We start from the raw sequence: 14,426 nt of genomic DNA, 5'->3' as shown, positions 1-14,426 counted from the left end.
GGGGCGCGGCGGGGGACACGGCGGCCACGGCGGGGTTCGCTCGGGCGGCGGCGGCAGCGGCAGTAGCGGCGGCCGCAACGGGACCTCCATCCCGTTGCTCTGCCTTTCCCTCCTCCTCTCTTCCTTCCCGCCGAGGGCTCGTGCACTTCCCCTAACGGCGGCCGGATCGTACGGTCCCGAAGAGCTGGGGAGACGGAAGGTGGGCTTGGCCGTTGGAGCGGGCGGCGGGCTGGGGCCTTGGGCCCGTGAGGGGGAGCCGGGGGCGGGGCCGGCGGCCGCCGGAGAAGGAGGAGGGAGGAGACGGGCGACCTGACAGCCGCGGCCTGGGCCGCCCCCGCCGCTCCCTCCCCGGGGACAGCCACCGAGTCGGCTGCCGACTCCGCGGGACCTCGGACGGTGGCTGGGACGCGGCCCGGAGCGGCAGGCGGCGTCGGGGCGCTGGGGCGCCGCCTCGGCCGGCGCGGCGGGAGGAGGCTGTCTAGACGTCGGCCGGCCCGCGCCCGCCTTCCCCGCCCCCACCGGTGCCTCGGGCCTGCGGAGCGCGCGGGCCGCAGGGGCACCCGCCCGGGCCGTGCGGACCGAGCCGCCTTCGAGGTCTGTACTCGCCTATCGCTCAGCGAGGGCGGAAACACCGGGGCTGTGCGTGCCCTAGACGCTCCGCCGCCGGCCTGCGGTCTGCCTTTCCCGCCCCTCCACCATCTTTCCTTTCTGTTTGTTTTTGTGTCTTACAGTAAAGGCATGACTTCCCGGCGCCGCAGGGAGAATAGGGTGCAAGCCCAGAAACTCTTTCCCCACCACCACCTGTTGAAAAACTGATTTTCGAAGGCGTCTCCGAGTCCGAAGAAACGGAAAGTTGCTAGGATTGGATGCGTCCCTAGTTCTGCAGTTTTGCACCGGAAAACCCTTACTACTTAATATCAAGGAAAAAAAAAACTGGAAATTAAGCCGGTAAACATTTCTACTTGAAAACTTCTGAGTTTAGTTTTGCTCTAGTAAATTGCTGCTTCGCTTTTGTTAGCTAGTTCTTGCGTTTAACTCCTCAACTTCCTCATTTGTTTAAAATATTTCGGACTTCGGAAACTACTTTTACTTGTAACGAAGATCATCGCCTCTCTACGAGGTGGATATTTGCATCGGCAATATCAGAAGCAAACCTTTCAACTTAAAAGACTAGAGAAGCTTAGGCCTCACATTAGTACAAGAATTACAGATTCGCACTTCGCTTCTGTGGTGCTAATAGTCTGTGTTCCTGCTTGAGCTCTGGCTCTTCTCGTCATAATTTGCAAAATTAATAGGTGTAGTAAAGATATTTTCTGCCAGGAGGAAAAAAAACAATTACAGATTTGGTCACCAAAGTCTTTAATCCCAGAACCCAGGAAGCAGAGGCAGGTGGATCTCTGAGTTCAAGGCCAGCCTGGTCTACAGGGCGAGGTCAGGACAGCCTCTGAAGCTATACAGAGAAACCCTGCCTCGAAAAACCAAAAAAGAATTACAGATTCATTTTTTTTTCAAAGTTTGCAGTCCAGGTACTTAAATATAATTCCATAGGAAAAAAAAATTAAGTGGTACCCCAGAACAAGAATTCAGGGTTTTTCATGACTGTCTTATAGCCATTAATTATAACTAGAACAGGTTGGTTTCAGAAGTATAGAATACATGTAAAAATTTCAAATATTTGCACTGATAGTTGTTCACTGAATATTAGGTAGGATTCATTGACCTGTCTTCTGACATGGAAAACTTCTAGCCTAACACAGTATCTGACAGGACTTGTGTCAAAGATGTAATGGGGCAAAAATCTACAAAAATTAAGCATATTCTAGGCTTGTTGTGCCTTACAGAATTTTCATGAATTGCTAAGTCCTCTAACTTAGATTTTTGCTAACATATTGACAAAAATTAAAAGAATTTTGATGTTGCCCAGCAAGTAGATTAACACAGTGGGATACTCCATGGGTTGTAATTATACTTATAAAAACTAATTCTTCAGAACATATCTGGGCATATTTCTCCAACATGTTTATAACAAAATTATGAATTTTTATCATTCATTTTAGTGTCTTTATATTTTGATTATTATGAAATTAGCTCAGAGGCATGGTCCCAGGGGAGTAAAACTAATTATTCATTTGTTGCCGGAGTGTATTCATTGTCTTGGGTTTTCAATACTGTAATTTTACAAAGCTCATAGTCAGGTGATCATTTTAAGAAGTTTGTGGGACTGGTAAAATGACTCAGAGTAAAGATGCTTGCTGCCAAGCCTGACAGCCATGAGTTCAGTCCCTGGATGGACTTGGTGGAAAGGAAGATCCAGCTCCCTCTAGTTGTCCTCTGAACTCCACACATGCCATGCATAGGGGCTCACACACATTCATACATACATGTAAACATAAGAAGTAAAAAGCAGCCAGATATGGTGGCACTACCTGTAATCCGAACTCCTTAGTACAATGAGGCAGGAAGATTTCACATTGAAAACCAGCCTGGACTACAGTTTTGCTGTGTTTGTTTGTTTTCTTTTGTTTTGTTTTTTTTTGGGGGGGGTGTTTTAGATTTTTAAAGTTTGATATCTGGGTAGAGTGAGTTATTAAGCTGCTTCTAAATATTTTTTTTTTGTTCATTTGGTTTGGGCATTTTTGTGTTTCAGTTTTTGTTTTATTTTGGTTTGTTTGTTTGTTTGTTTGTTTGTTTAATTGCTGGAATCAAACCCAGGACTTAGCTTATGCTACACAATTGCTGTGCCACTAAATTGTACACTGACATTCATTTACTCTTTCAAGCATCAAGGTTTGGTTGACTCCCTGTCACTTATTGGGCACCATATTAAGAGAAATAAAAATTAGTCTTCAGTGGAAATGAAACCAAGAGCATGTTGACTTAACTTTATTATCACCCTTTAAAAATACATGTATTAAAAATAACTTGCTTTTCCAGGCATAATGTCATATACTTACAATCTTAAGCACTCAGGAGGAGGCATAGATAGGTTGATCTCTATGTCTACAGAGTAAGACCCTTTATTTTGTTTTATTGTTGTTGTTGTTGCTGCTGCTGTTGTTGTTTCTTGAAACAGGACTTCTCTTTGTAGCCCTGGCTGTTCTGGACCTCTTTATCTGTAGACCAGGTTGACTGACCTGGAATTTAGAGATCTGCCTGCCTCTGCCTCCACAGTGCTGGGATTAAAGGGATGGGCCACCACTGCCTTAAATAGATACATACTTATTTTTTGCTATATATAAATCTCAAGGTTTAGTGCCATTGTATATAGTTGCACTTGCATTATGTTCTTTGTTAGTTGTTACTTGTTCTCTTTAAACAAGTTTTGCTATCAAGTTTGCACACACTTGACTTCTCAAAATCAGTTTCCAGTGAGAAACTAACTTGAACATGTCTAACTTGGGCAAGATTAGTATTATTGTTCTGAATGTTTATTGTGTTTGGGATTTTCTAACAGATAGAAATATCTAGAGTAATTTGAGTTATTCATAAATCTAATTTATTTGTCATAAAGGTAATGAAAAAAAGTTGGCTTAGTAGGTGTAGTGCTTCTTGTGCAAGCATGTGTCCTTGAGTTCAGATCCCCATCATCTGTGTAAAAACTGGTCTCATCAGTGTCCGTAATCCCAGTTCTGGGTTCAGCTAGAGAAGTAATTCAAAAACTAAGGTGTCTTCACGGGCATATACCACATACACAAATGGCAAGGAATGGGCCTAGCTGTCTGCTGCTAATTTGATTTAGTTTTGCTGTTCTTGAATATTTCAGATAAAGATTTATAACACACACAACCTACCAAATTAAGTTTGAGGTTTTTGAGTGAGGGAGGAGTTGGTTTTCTTAAATCTTTATTTACTTTTAAAAAAGCACTTTAACCCTATCTATTATTGTTAAATCACTTCTAGAATGAACTATTGTCATGATACTTACATCTTTCTCTTGTCTTAGAAGAACCTTACTCAGTCAAAATGGAACGGTTTGTAGTAACAGCACCACCTGCTCGGAACCGTTCTAAGACTGCCTTGTATGTGACCCCTCTGGATCGAGTCACTGAATTTGGAGGTGAGCTTCATGAAGATGGAGGAAAACTCTTCTGCACTTCTTGCAATGTGGTTCTGAATCATGTTCGCAAGTCTGCCATTAGTGACCACCTCAAGTCAAAGACACACACCAAGAGGAAGGCAGAATTTGAAGAGCAGAATGTGAGAAAGAAGCAGAGGCCCCTAACTGCATCTCTTCAGTGCAACAGTACTGCGCAAACAGAGAAAGTCAGTGTTATCCAGGACTTTGTGAAAATGTGCCTGGAAGCCAACATCCCCCTGGAGAAGGCTGATCATCCAGCAGTCCGAGCATTCCTGTCTCGACATGTGAAAAACGGAGGGTCCATACCTAAGTCAGACCAGCTGAGGAGAGCGTATCTGCCTGATGGATATGAGAATGAAAATCAGCTCCTCAACTCACAGGATTGCTGACAAGGCAGTTATGACCATTGTGATCAAGATTAATAATGTGGAGTATTAAAGTTAATGTGTTGATTGTGTGCTTCATTTTTATATTTATTTCATTTCAGATCATGTGATACAGAATAGTTTTGCAATGTGTATATAGTTGCAGGCAAAAGGAAAAAACCTCACTGCAAAACTTATGCTAATGTTAGTCACCTATGGTATAAAGCAAAACTTAGCTATAGAGTGTATTAGGATATCTGAAACCTGGTGGTTATCTTTAAAACTGATGGGTTTTCTTCTGAAATGTTTGTGCATGGAAGAATTGCCCTGCGTTGTAGCCCTGTTGCCATGTATGATTATTTCTTGTGAGGTGACTTAATTATTTGGATTGAGAACTAGCCTAGAAAATTGAAGCTGCTGCCAGACTATACCACTCACAGGAACTTGAAGACGTTTGAGTTCTTTTCAAAATAGAATGGTAGACAGGAAATGTTCTTAGAGCTTGAGATCTCTAGAAGAAATGGCTGTTCAAACTCCATTTTGTTTATATGTGAAGTAATTGCCTACCCTTCATTTCCTCGCAGTCTTCACCCTTTTAGAGATTTGTACACAGTAGCAGCTTCAAGTGACCAAAAGACTAAAATCTAATGTCTGCCAAAAGCCCTGGGGGGTTTTGCGGTGATGAGATTTTTAGTCTCAAACTATGAACACAAATTTTTAAACCATAGTTTTCATGTTAAACATCATCTTGGATTTGCAAACTTTTTATGTCTTGGTATTAAAGGACTACGGGACTTTTTTTTTTTTTTTTTATTTAAATACACTGTGGTTCAGTTTTTTTTTTTTTTTTTTTTTTTAACAAGGAATTAGTAGTTACTTTTTGACTCACAGCAAATAAAAAACTTGCTTTCTATACAGTAATTTTTCCATAAGATTTTATAAGTTTATTTAGGTAAATAGGCTAGGAATGAGTTTTAGTTTGACTTTTACTGCTTTGCCTCTGGAGACATAGGGTTTTAAACTTGGATGCTAAACAGTTGTCTAATAAATGAGGCACGAATTTTATAGTAGAGATTAGCAGGATGCTGCTTAGCTGTTTTTGAGTCAGAAAATCAGTTCTGTTAAAGGTCAACCATGTTTAGGTTCTCTCTGAACCTCACTGTTCTGTAAGCTTTTTAGAAGTAATTTAACTCAGATAAGTCCTCTTCATCAGATCCAAATTATATTTTTTAAAAGTTTAGTATCCGAAGACTTAGAGCTTTAATATAAAAATAAAAAAAATCAAATAGTTGAAAACATTGAAGTTATATTTCTATTGTAAATCAGTGGCAAGATGCCCTGTGTGACTTGGAGTTATCTTTCAGGTCATTGTGCCGCAAATTTCCATTAAACAAAAAGCCAAAGTTAGTAAATAATAATATAATTTGGGGATTGGTTTATGTTTTGGGGGCTTTTGTTTTGGCTTTGCTATTTTTTTTTCTTTTTTGGTTTTTGGTTTTGATTTGTTCTTGGTTTTTTGAGACAGGGTCTTTCTACATAGACCTGCTGTCCTGGAGCTCACTCTGCAGACCAGGATAGCCATGAACTCACAGAGATCCTCTTGCACCTGCCTCTTTCCCTCCTGAGTGCTGGGATTAAAGGCGTGCGCCACCACGCCCAGCAATAATTTGTGTTTTTAAGAACAACTTAAGGGTCTTTTGTAGATTTAAGTTCCCAATTCAGGTTGTCAAGGTGACCAGTTGCTTCTTTTAAAAGCCTGCTGTGGAAAGGAAAATCAGTTCTCAAAATTTGTATTTTCCATTTTCTCATGTTTGGTTATATTCATGTAGAACGTAAATGTCTAGACTAGTTGTTTACTAACTGCAGTTGGTAAAGCATATAGATCAGCAGAGTGTAAACAGTATATTCTACTCTCAGAATTTGCAGGCGACCATGTTTAAATTGTCTTAAGATGGTAGGATGTCTAAGCAACTAAAATAATTGAGTTTTGTACCACTATTTTCAGAATAAAAATCATTTTAATTTTTTCAGAATTCCATGTGATTTGGACTATTCCCTATTGTCTGGGACTATGCACTATCTGTAAACATGGCAGAACAGCTTCTAGTAATCCCCTAACATGTTTGATATTGCACTAGGAAAACAATTCACCTTTGCCTTTCTTGCAGTTATTACTGACTTCATAGTCACTTAGTTCCTATAGAAATGTTTTTCCAGGCTTGCAACTATTCTTACGTTTTTGCATCTCTTGGGCATAGTTCATTCTGTTAGGCTTGTATCATGTCCTTAGAATGAGTTTTTCATTCCCTTGGGGGAAAGTATCAATGTTGCTTCACTGATTATGAAAGTTTGTTTCTTGGAACTGGTTAAATTTGTCTCATAAATAATAAGAGTGGTTATAGTAGCCTGCTCAAACTGGTAAAGATTTGCAAAACTATGATTGGCATGTTAGCTAATAAAGGAGACTAAGGCATGTGCTACTTGGGAGGCAAAGTGAACGTGTACAGAAGCTTTCAATCTTAGTTATATAGTGGTAGTATGATGCTATACTATTGGACCAATAGCAGCTCCTTTTTATAAGTTGGATGCATTATATTTCATTTATAAACTGCCTTCAACACATACTTACCTGTTATGTTTGAGTGTTGTAGTATGTCTTCCAGAACCTCGCTATATCCTGACAGTAAACAGTCCTAGCTTGTTGAATTTTCTGTTGGTTTCTTTCTCATTATCTGTGGCATATAGCAGGCCTGAAAGATATTGTAATCATATTTTACAGAGTGAGAAATTAGAGAGATTGTGTATGAGAGCCTATATAGTTATTTTATCCATTATCTTTGATTAAGGCTTTCTAATATTTAGTAAGTGCTACTTCCAGTTTATGCCTGTGGCCTCTGAATTTTAAGGGACCAGAAAACAGCAAATTTTACATCTTACTCTTTTAAACAGTTAAGTGTCTGCTTGGAAATAATCTGAAGTTGGACATACAGTTGGCAAAATTTCCAAGCTGAAATTTGGCCTCAAAAGAATTTGTGCATGAATGATAGCAAGCACATAAATGCAAATTAAACTTAAGGTGACCTAAAACAAAGGCTAGAAGCAAGTTTTCATTTGGTTCTTAGTCTTTGTAAGGGCTTACTTGTTGGACTTACCTCAACTGCCATTCAATGAGGACAGATCACCTTAATTGATTTACATGGAAGGTTAGTCCTATAGTTTCCATGATAGATTGCTTTGGCTTTCAGCCAGCACTGATGAGAATGTGAAGTGGCTATCCTAAACCTTGGATGATCTCAACCCATACTCAGATCGCTGAGGTAACTATGGTCCTTACCTAGTGCTATTCTACTTGTATCCATAAAACTGTATTAAAACTTTACTATGTTAATTTTCGTCTTCCTGTGCTTATTTTTTACTTTTGCTCATGCACGTATTTTAGTATAAATGTGTTGCTTTTTAAAAGTTTGTGACATTTAGAAATAAATTTCAAAAAGTTTCTAATGTTTTTGAAAGCATATCTTTTATCAGCCAATGACAAATGTTTTGTGATTTCAACTGAATTTTGATTTTTCTATCAGTCTTTCACCTGTTTGTAGTGTTAGTCTGTTTGCCCGAGGTGAAAGTTTTCTGTTATGCCAAAGTGACATCATAGCATCAAATTATCTTGTTCTCCCAAAATTCTATAGGCAATGTATAAGTTCAGTCAACATCTTAATGGGAATATTTTACAAGTATTATGAAGGACCTTGGTTATGGCTCAGTTAGGAGGACTTATGTACAGGGTTCCCAGCACTCACACTGATTGACTTACAACAGTCTAACTCCGGCTGCAGGGGATCTGACACACTCTTCTGGCATCGAGCACCTGCATACAAGTACCTACAAACGCAAGCACACACGGAAATCTTTAGAAATGGCATGAACATCAGTTAACCACAGGCAGTACTGGTCATTTAAAAAAAATATGTGAAAAAGGTCTTATTTGCATCTTCTATATGTTTTTGAAACTCAGTAAGACAATAAATTTCTTTTAAACCAATAATTTTACATGGTTTGTCAGAGCTGTCCCTGTCTCCACTCATATCTGTGACCAAAAAAAAAAAAGCACTGAGTTAATTGTAGTATTTTGTTTTTTTCTGAAATCAAAGTAGAAAAGCACTTAGAAATGAACCCTAATATTCAGTATTATGTTAGCAAACTATCTTCAGGTTTTCTAAAGAACCTCCTCTTACCAAGAGTAAACCAGCTAGTAGGCAGAGAGCCTCTCCGATGTTTCTGACACCATATATGGTGACAGCAGGGAAATGGCTCCCCTCAGGGCTCAAGGGCAGTGGCATGCTACAAAAAGGCATACCTTTGTTTCCAGCAACTAGAAGCCTTACTGATAACTTTCTACCAGCCAACGTTTTGGATCCTCAAAGACTTGTGTTTTTTTAAAGCTACAAAAAATTGAACATGCACAGATGAATGTTTTATAAACCTGGTATTCCACTAGGTAGTGGTGGTGCACACCTTTAATCCCTGCACTCAGGAGGCAGAGGCAGGCAGATCGCTGTGAGAATGATCTACCGAGCAAGTTACAGGATAGCCAGGGCAACAGAGAGAGATGCCACATTGAAACCAAAAAAGAAAAATCTGGTATTCTATATAACCTATAGAATACGATTTTAGATTAGAAGAAAAAAAACTACCAAGTGATGCCGTTTGCCAAATGAAATTCTTGCAAAGAACCTACCACAAGAATGATAAGGAATTGTGCACAAAAAACCTAACACTTAATTGACTGTTCGGTATCAAGATAGTCACAATTGTACATAAACACTCATTAATGATTATCATAACCCAATCCTCTGGGTTCGTATGGATATCATAATAAAAAAGTTTCCTGTTTAAGCATGAAATCAGTACACTATACATTCTCTCCTGCTTTCCCCCCTTTACCCGTGCTATTTAATACCTATTCAGTAAAAATAATGATGGGGACTGAGAGATGGCAGAGTGGTTAAAAAACGCTGCTCCTGCAGAAGATCAGGGTTTAATTCCCAGTACCCAAATTTAAGTGTTTCAGGTCATTCTGTGAATCCAGTTCCTGGAATCTATTCATCACAGGCTCTGCATGCCCAGGGTGCAAAACAGGAAAACTCACATGCATAAGAATAAAATATAAAAGCAAAGTTTGATAGTTTTATATATTCCTTTTAATCTAGCAAATTTCCCCTTTATGGGCATCCTATGGATGCAAAGAGCAAGTGTAAAATATATGTAAAAGGAGATGTATTGGGGGGTAGAGTATTAGAGTGAGCTGCCTATTCTTATGTCAACTTGACACACACACTAGAGTCATCTGAAAGGGAGGAACCTCAATTGAGAAAATGCCTCCATAAGATCTAGCTGTAAGGCATTTTCTCAGTTAGTACTCAATGGGGGAGGGCCCAGCCCATTGTGGGTTGTGCCATCCCTGGGCTGTTTGGTCCTGGGTTCTTTAAGAAGGCTGAGCAAGCCAGGGAAGCAGGCTAATAAACAGCACTCCTCCATGGCCTCTGCATCAGCTCCTGCCTCCAGGATTCTGCCCTGTTTGTGTGTTCTTATCCTTCATTGATAAATACTGTGTAAGTGTAAGCCAAATAAACCCTTTCCTTCCCAACTTGCTTTTGTTTGTGGTATTTTGTCACGGCAATAGAAGCACTCACTAAGAGAGAGTATTTCCACATAGCCCTAGCTGTCTTGGAACTCACTAGCGTCAAACTCAGTGATCCATTTGCCTCTGCATCCCAAGTGCTATGATTAAGGCCATACAGCCACCAGTTCTAATTGACTCATTTAATAAAATGAAAATCAACAGTAAGTACTTTGAAAGTTTAGTGGTATAGTGATGGGTAAAATGTATGGCATAGATGTATTATAAACTACTAAAGTTATTTAAATATTTGGACCAGATTTGTCTTTGCTAATTGCTAAGTTTAAAGTATGCAGAGTGTATTGTAACTGAAGGTTTCTCTCCTGCCTGCCAATTCTTGAATAACCACTCTGAAGCTTAATATTAATTATGAACTGTTTGGCCTGTTAGCTCAGGCTTATTATTAACCAGCTCTTACAACTTAAATTAATCCATTTCTATTACTCTATATTTTACCACAAGGCTTGTGGCTTGCTACCTCACATCTTGCTTCCCTGGTGTTTGCTGCATCTCCTTGACTCCACCCTCCTTGACTCTCTGCTTGTATTTCCCACTTGGCTCTATTCTGCCTGGCTATTGGCCAAATTGGCTTTTTTATTAACCAATGGTATTAAAGCATGCTCACAGCATACAGAAGGGCAGTGTGTTTTCTCCCCTTTGGAAAGAACAATGCTACCTAAGTATAATATGTTTGTGTGAGACAGGCAGATACTCATCAAATATAACTGGAAATGTAGACATTGGATGAGTATATCATACACTCCTTTATGATTGACTCATTTAGAGCAGCATATGTTATCATTATCACACACATAAAATATGAAGTAACTTATTAAAACCAGTTTACATGACAGTTATATTTAAATGTGAGTAATAAGTTGAAAAATTCATCCTCTTTATTAAGGAAATATTAAGCACTGTAAATATTTAATTTTTTAAATTGCATTACAAGAATGTTAATTCGTAAAAATATTTGTAGATCTATAAAATTTAGTCACATATTTGTAAAGTTAAGTCATTTTTTGCTGAAGTTATTAAGTAGATAAAGGGGAATTAATTTCAAATCTGTGATATCGATATCTTTGCATTGTTAGTCTATATATAACCTAAAATGTCAAAATTTTTTACAGTACTTGTATACATTAGTTCACTATAATTCAGTTATGTGTCTTACCCATAAATACCAAACCACTGCCAAAGCCCTGGAGACACATTGGAAAATTTGCCAATTAACCGAAATAAGGTGAATGTTACACAGCATCATTGAATAATTCTTTAGAACTTGTGACAACTTCTATATACACATTTCATTTTCCACTTTAGAAAAATACTACCTGATTAGTATTAGAAGTTAGTATTTGGTATTTATTTGTTATGTGAACCTATTTATCTCCACAAAGGTTGCTAACTCAGAACAGAAATTTTTGGAGTGTTCTTTTCCTTTTTAGAAATTGCTTAGTGTATCCTTGCTTACTGACATCACACTCTTTAGTAGAAAGCTAAAGACTCAAAGTGCAATCCTTCCCTCTACTCCTGGCCCTCTATTGTGAATTCTTCCTAGCTGATTCTTCTCCAAAAGGCTGCTTTGAATAACAAAACATTATCAGTTCACTGTGAGTCCCTACAAACTGTTCATGTCCAGAAGCCTGTAGTTATCAGTCCACATTTTTAAATACACCCAGTACATAAAGCAAAGATTTTCAATTCAGTCATCATATCCCAACAGAATGTGACAGCTCATGTCTTGACTAACTTCCCTATAAACATGACTTCAGGTTCTACATTTCCGTACAAGTGAGAATGGCAGTAAAACCCTCTACATGGCTCTAAGGCCCTCAGTATTAAACTCATTAGATGAGTATTAATGTGCCTGTCATATTGGATTTTTGTGTGCTAACCAATATTAATGAAGACAATACTATAAATATCTGATCAACTTAATTGCTGTCTCCATAAGCTTGTGTGGAGTATAAATCATCATGCTACATTTCAGAAATAAAATTTCTAGATGTGTTTTCAAATTACATACAGAATAATCGGGTTTAATTTTTTGTTTCTAATTCTTTTAAAGTTTTTTTTTTGACAGAACATTACGTGCACATGACTTACAGCATTGGATGATGACACACGGCTGTGTCAGCGGTCTCGGCCTCACCCTCCCCTTGTCCTTTTTCTTTCAGGCACCACTAAAACCTCCCCTTTGGATTCCCTTCAGATGTTTATTCTGATAATCACTTTCCTGTTTCTGAATAAAACCTTTGTGCTACTATAACTTTTAGACACAAAGCGTTTTCCATTAGGATCCCATGATTTCCTTCACCACAGAATTTTTATGTGGTTAAAATCGATAGGCAATATTTCCATTATTATGACCGTGTAAATGACTGTCCACTATTGAACTATGGGTATTTATCTCTGCATATATTTCAACATTTCTTAAAGTCCTTTGTAAAAGTAACTTCTTTAAATTTGCTGTTTCATTTATTCCAAAAGACATAACCAACACGTTTAAAGATCCCTCCAAATGCTTGTATATGCCAAGTCAACTACCAGTTCCACCTCTTCCTGACCATGGCCCTTTCCAGCTTCTTTTATCCTCCAGTTCAAGTCTGATGTTTTCCCTCCAGATCCAGTGCAGTGGTGATTTTGGAATATCTCCTGTCTCCATGTGGGGATTTTCTGGCTAGAGCCTTCCTTCCCGGGCTCCCACATTCTACGTTTTGCTTAATCCATTCCTTGGCTTTCATGTGTCAAAACTTTCCTAGAAGGGCTGGGAGAAGAGCACAATTGGTAAAGTGACTGACTTGCAAACACAGGACTGCCAGGCATGAGAAGGCAAAACAAGATGAATGGTCCCTAACACATGACACTGAAAGCTTGTCTTTCTGCTTCCACACACGATGCATGCACACACACTTGCAAGTGCACCTTCATATACATGAACATATATGTGCACTAACACATTTAGTTTCTGAGAAAGAATTCAGTGAAGGTATAGTTCTTCATCCCTTGCAGGACTAAAAATAACTTCATTAACCTTCACAATTAATCGAAAGTTTGGCTAAATAGGTTGAAAATAATTTCCTGTAGTTATTTTTAAAGGCATTACTTTTATAATCAAAACTAACAACACTTAGGCTGGACGGTGGTGGCACATGCCTTTAATCCTAGCACTCAGGAGGCAGAGGCAGGCAGATCTCTGTGAGTTCAAGGCCAGCCTGGTCTACAACAGCTAGCTCCAGGACAGGCTCCAAAGCTACAGAGAAACCCTTTCTCGAGAAACAAAACAAAAACAAAAACAAAACAAAAACAAACAAAAAAAAGAAGAAAAAGAAAGAAAAGAAAAAAGAAAGAACAGAAAAATAACAGCACTGCTTGGTCCTTCCACTTCCTTTGTATTAGAATAGAAAGTTTGGGGCTGGAGAGATGGCTCAGTGGTTAAGAGCGTTGCCTGCTCTTCCAAAGGTCCTGAGTTCAATTCCCAGCAACCACATGATGGCTCACAACCATCTGTAATGGGGTCTGGTGCCCTCTTCTGGCCTGCAGGCATACACACAGACAGAATATTGTATACATAATAGATAGATAGATAGATAGATAGATAGATAGATAGATAGATAGATAGATATTAAAAGAAGAAAGTTTGGTGCTTTTCTCTGTCTTACTGAATATGAATTTATATCATCTTTATATACATTATATTATAAATATTTACTGCTACAAAACAGGAAGTCAACGACAACCCAAAATGACTTAGATAAGTTTCAATTATACCAAGAATAAAGAAGACAGGAAAAAGAGATCTCCATAGAAATGAATATATGTATATTATCCAATACTTATATTGTGGTATTGATAATCTTGTCGTTGTGTGTCGTTTTATTCTCCTTTTGATTTCTAACACATTGTCTTAGTTCGGGTTTCGGTTGCTGTGAAGAGACACCATGATCGTGACAATAAAGGACATAATTTATTTTCTAATAAAGGGAAACATTTAATTGGGGTGGCTTGCTTACAGTTCAGAGGTTCGGTTCGTTGTCATCATGGTGGAACATGATGGCGTTCAGGCAGACTTGGGGCTATAATTGTAACTGAGTCCTACATCCTGTGGGCAACAGGAAGTGGAATGTGACACAAGCTTAAGCAAAAGAGACCTCCAAGCCTGTCCCCACAGTGACATGCTTCCTTCAACAAGGCCACACCTCCCAATAGTGCCACTCCCTATGATCTTATGGGCTAATTACATTCAAACTACCACAGACATCTTTACTGGTTTCTGAACATTTACTTTAAATAACATCATATT

General features: G+C 38.9%; 1 protein-coding gene across 3 annotated transcripts; it reads left to right on the top strand.

Moving 5' to 3' along the window:
- Window positions 1-5: 5 nt before the first annotated feature.
- Window positions 6-4,535, top strand: Cggbp1 (CGG triplet repeat binding protein 1). Of its 3 annotated transcripts, none has more exons than XM_038346391.1 (3): window positions 6-199; window positions 732-948; window positions 3,947-4,535. In XM_038346391.1, the coding sequence occupies exon 3, from the start codon at window positions 3,964-3,966 to the stop codon at window positions 4,465-4,467; it is 504 nt and encodes a 167-aa protein (XP_038202319.1). In that variant the 5' UTR covers window positions 6-199; window positions 732-948; window positions 3,947-3,963; the 3' UTR covers window positions 4,468-4,535. The 3 variants fall into 3 exon arrangements, with proteins under 3 accessions (XP_038202319.1, XP_038202317.1, XP_038202318.1); XM_038346389.1 differs by having other exon boundaries at window positions 3,944-4,535; XM_038346390.1 differs by lacking the exon at window positions 6-199 and adding an exon at window positions 459-594 and having other exon boundaries at window positions 3,944-4,535.
- Window positions 4,536-14,426: the final 9,891 nt, after the last annotated feature.

This window comes from Arvicola amphibius, chromosome 10 (genome assembly GCF_903992535.2).
Source record: "Arvicola amphibius chromosome 10, mArvAmp1.2, whole genome shotgun sequence".
Classification (NCBI taxonomy): domain Eukaryota; kingdom Metazoa; phylum Chordata; class Mammalia; order Rodentia; family Cricetidae; genus Arvicola; species Arvicola amphibius.
Note: the sequence above shows the minus strand (reverse complement) of the source record. Positions and strands in the feature narration are given on the sequence as shown.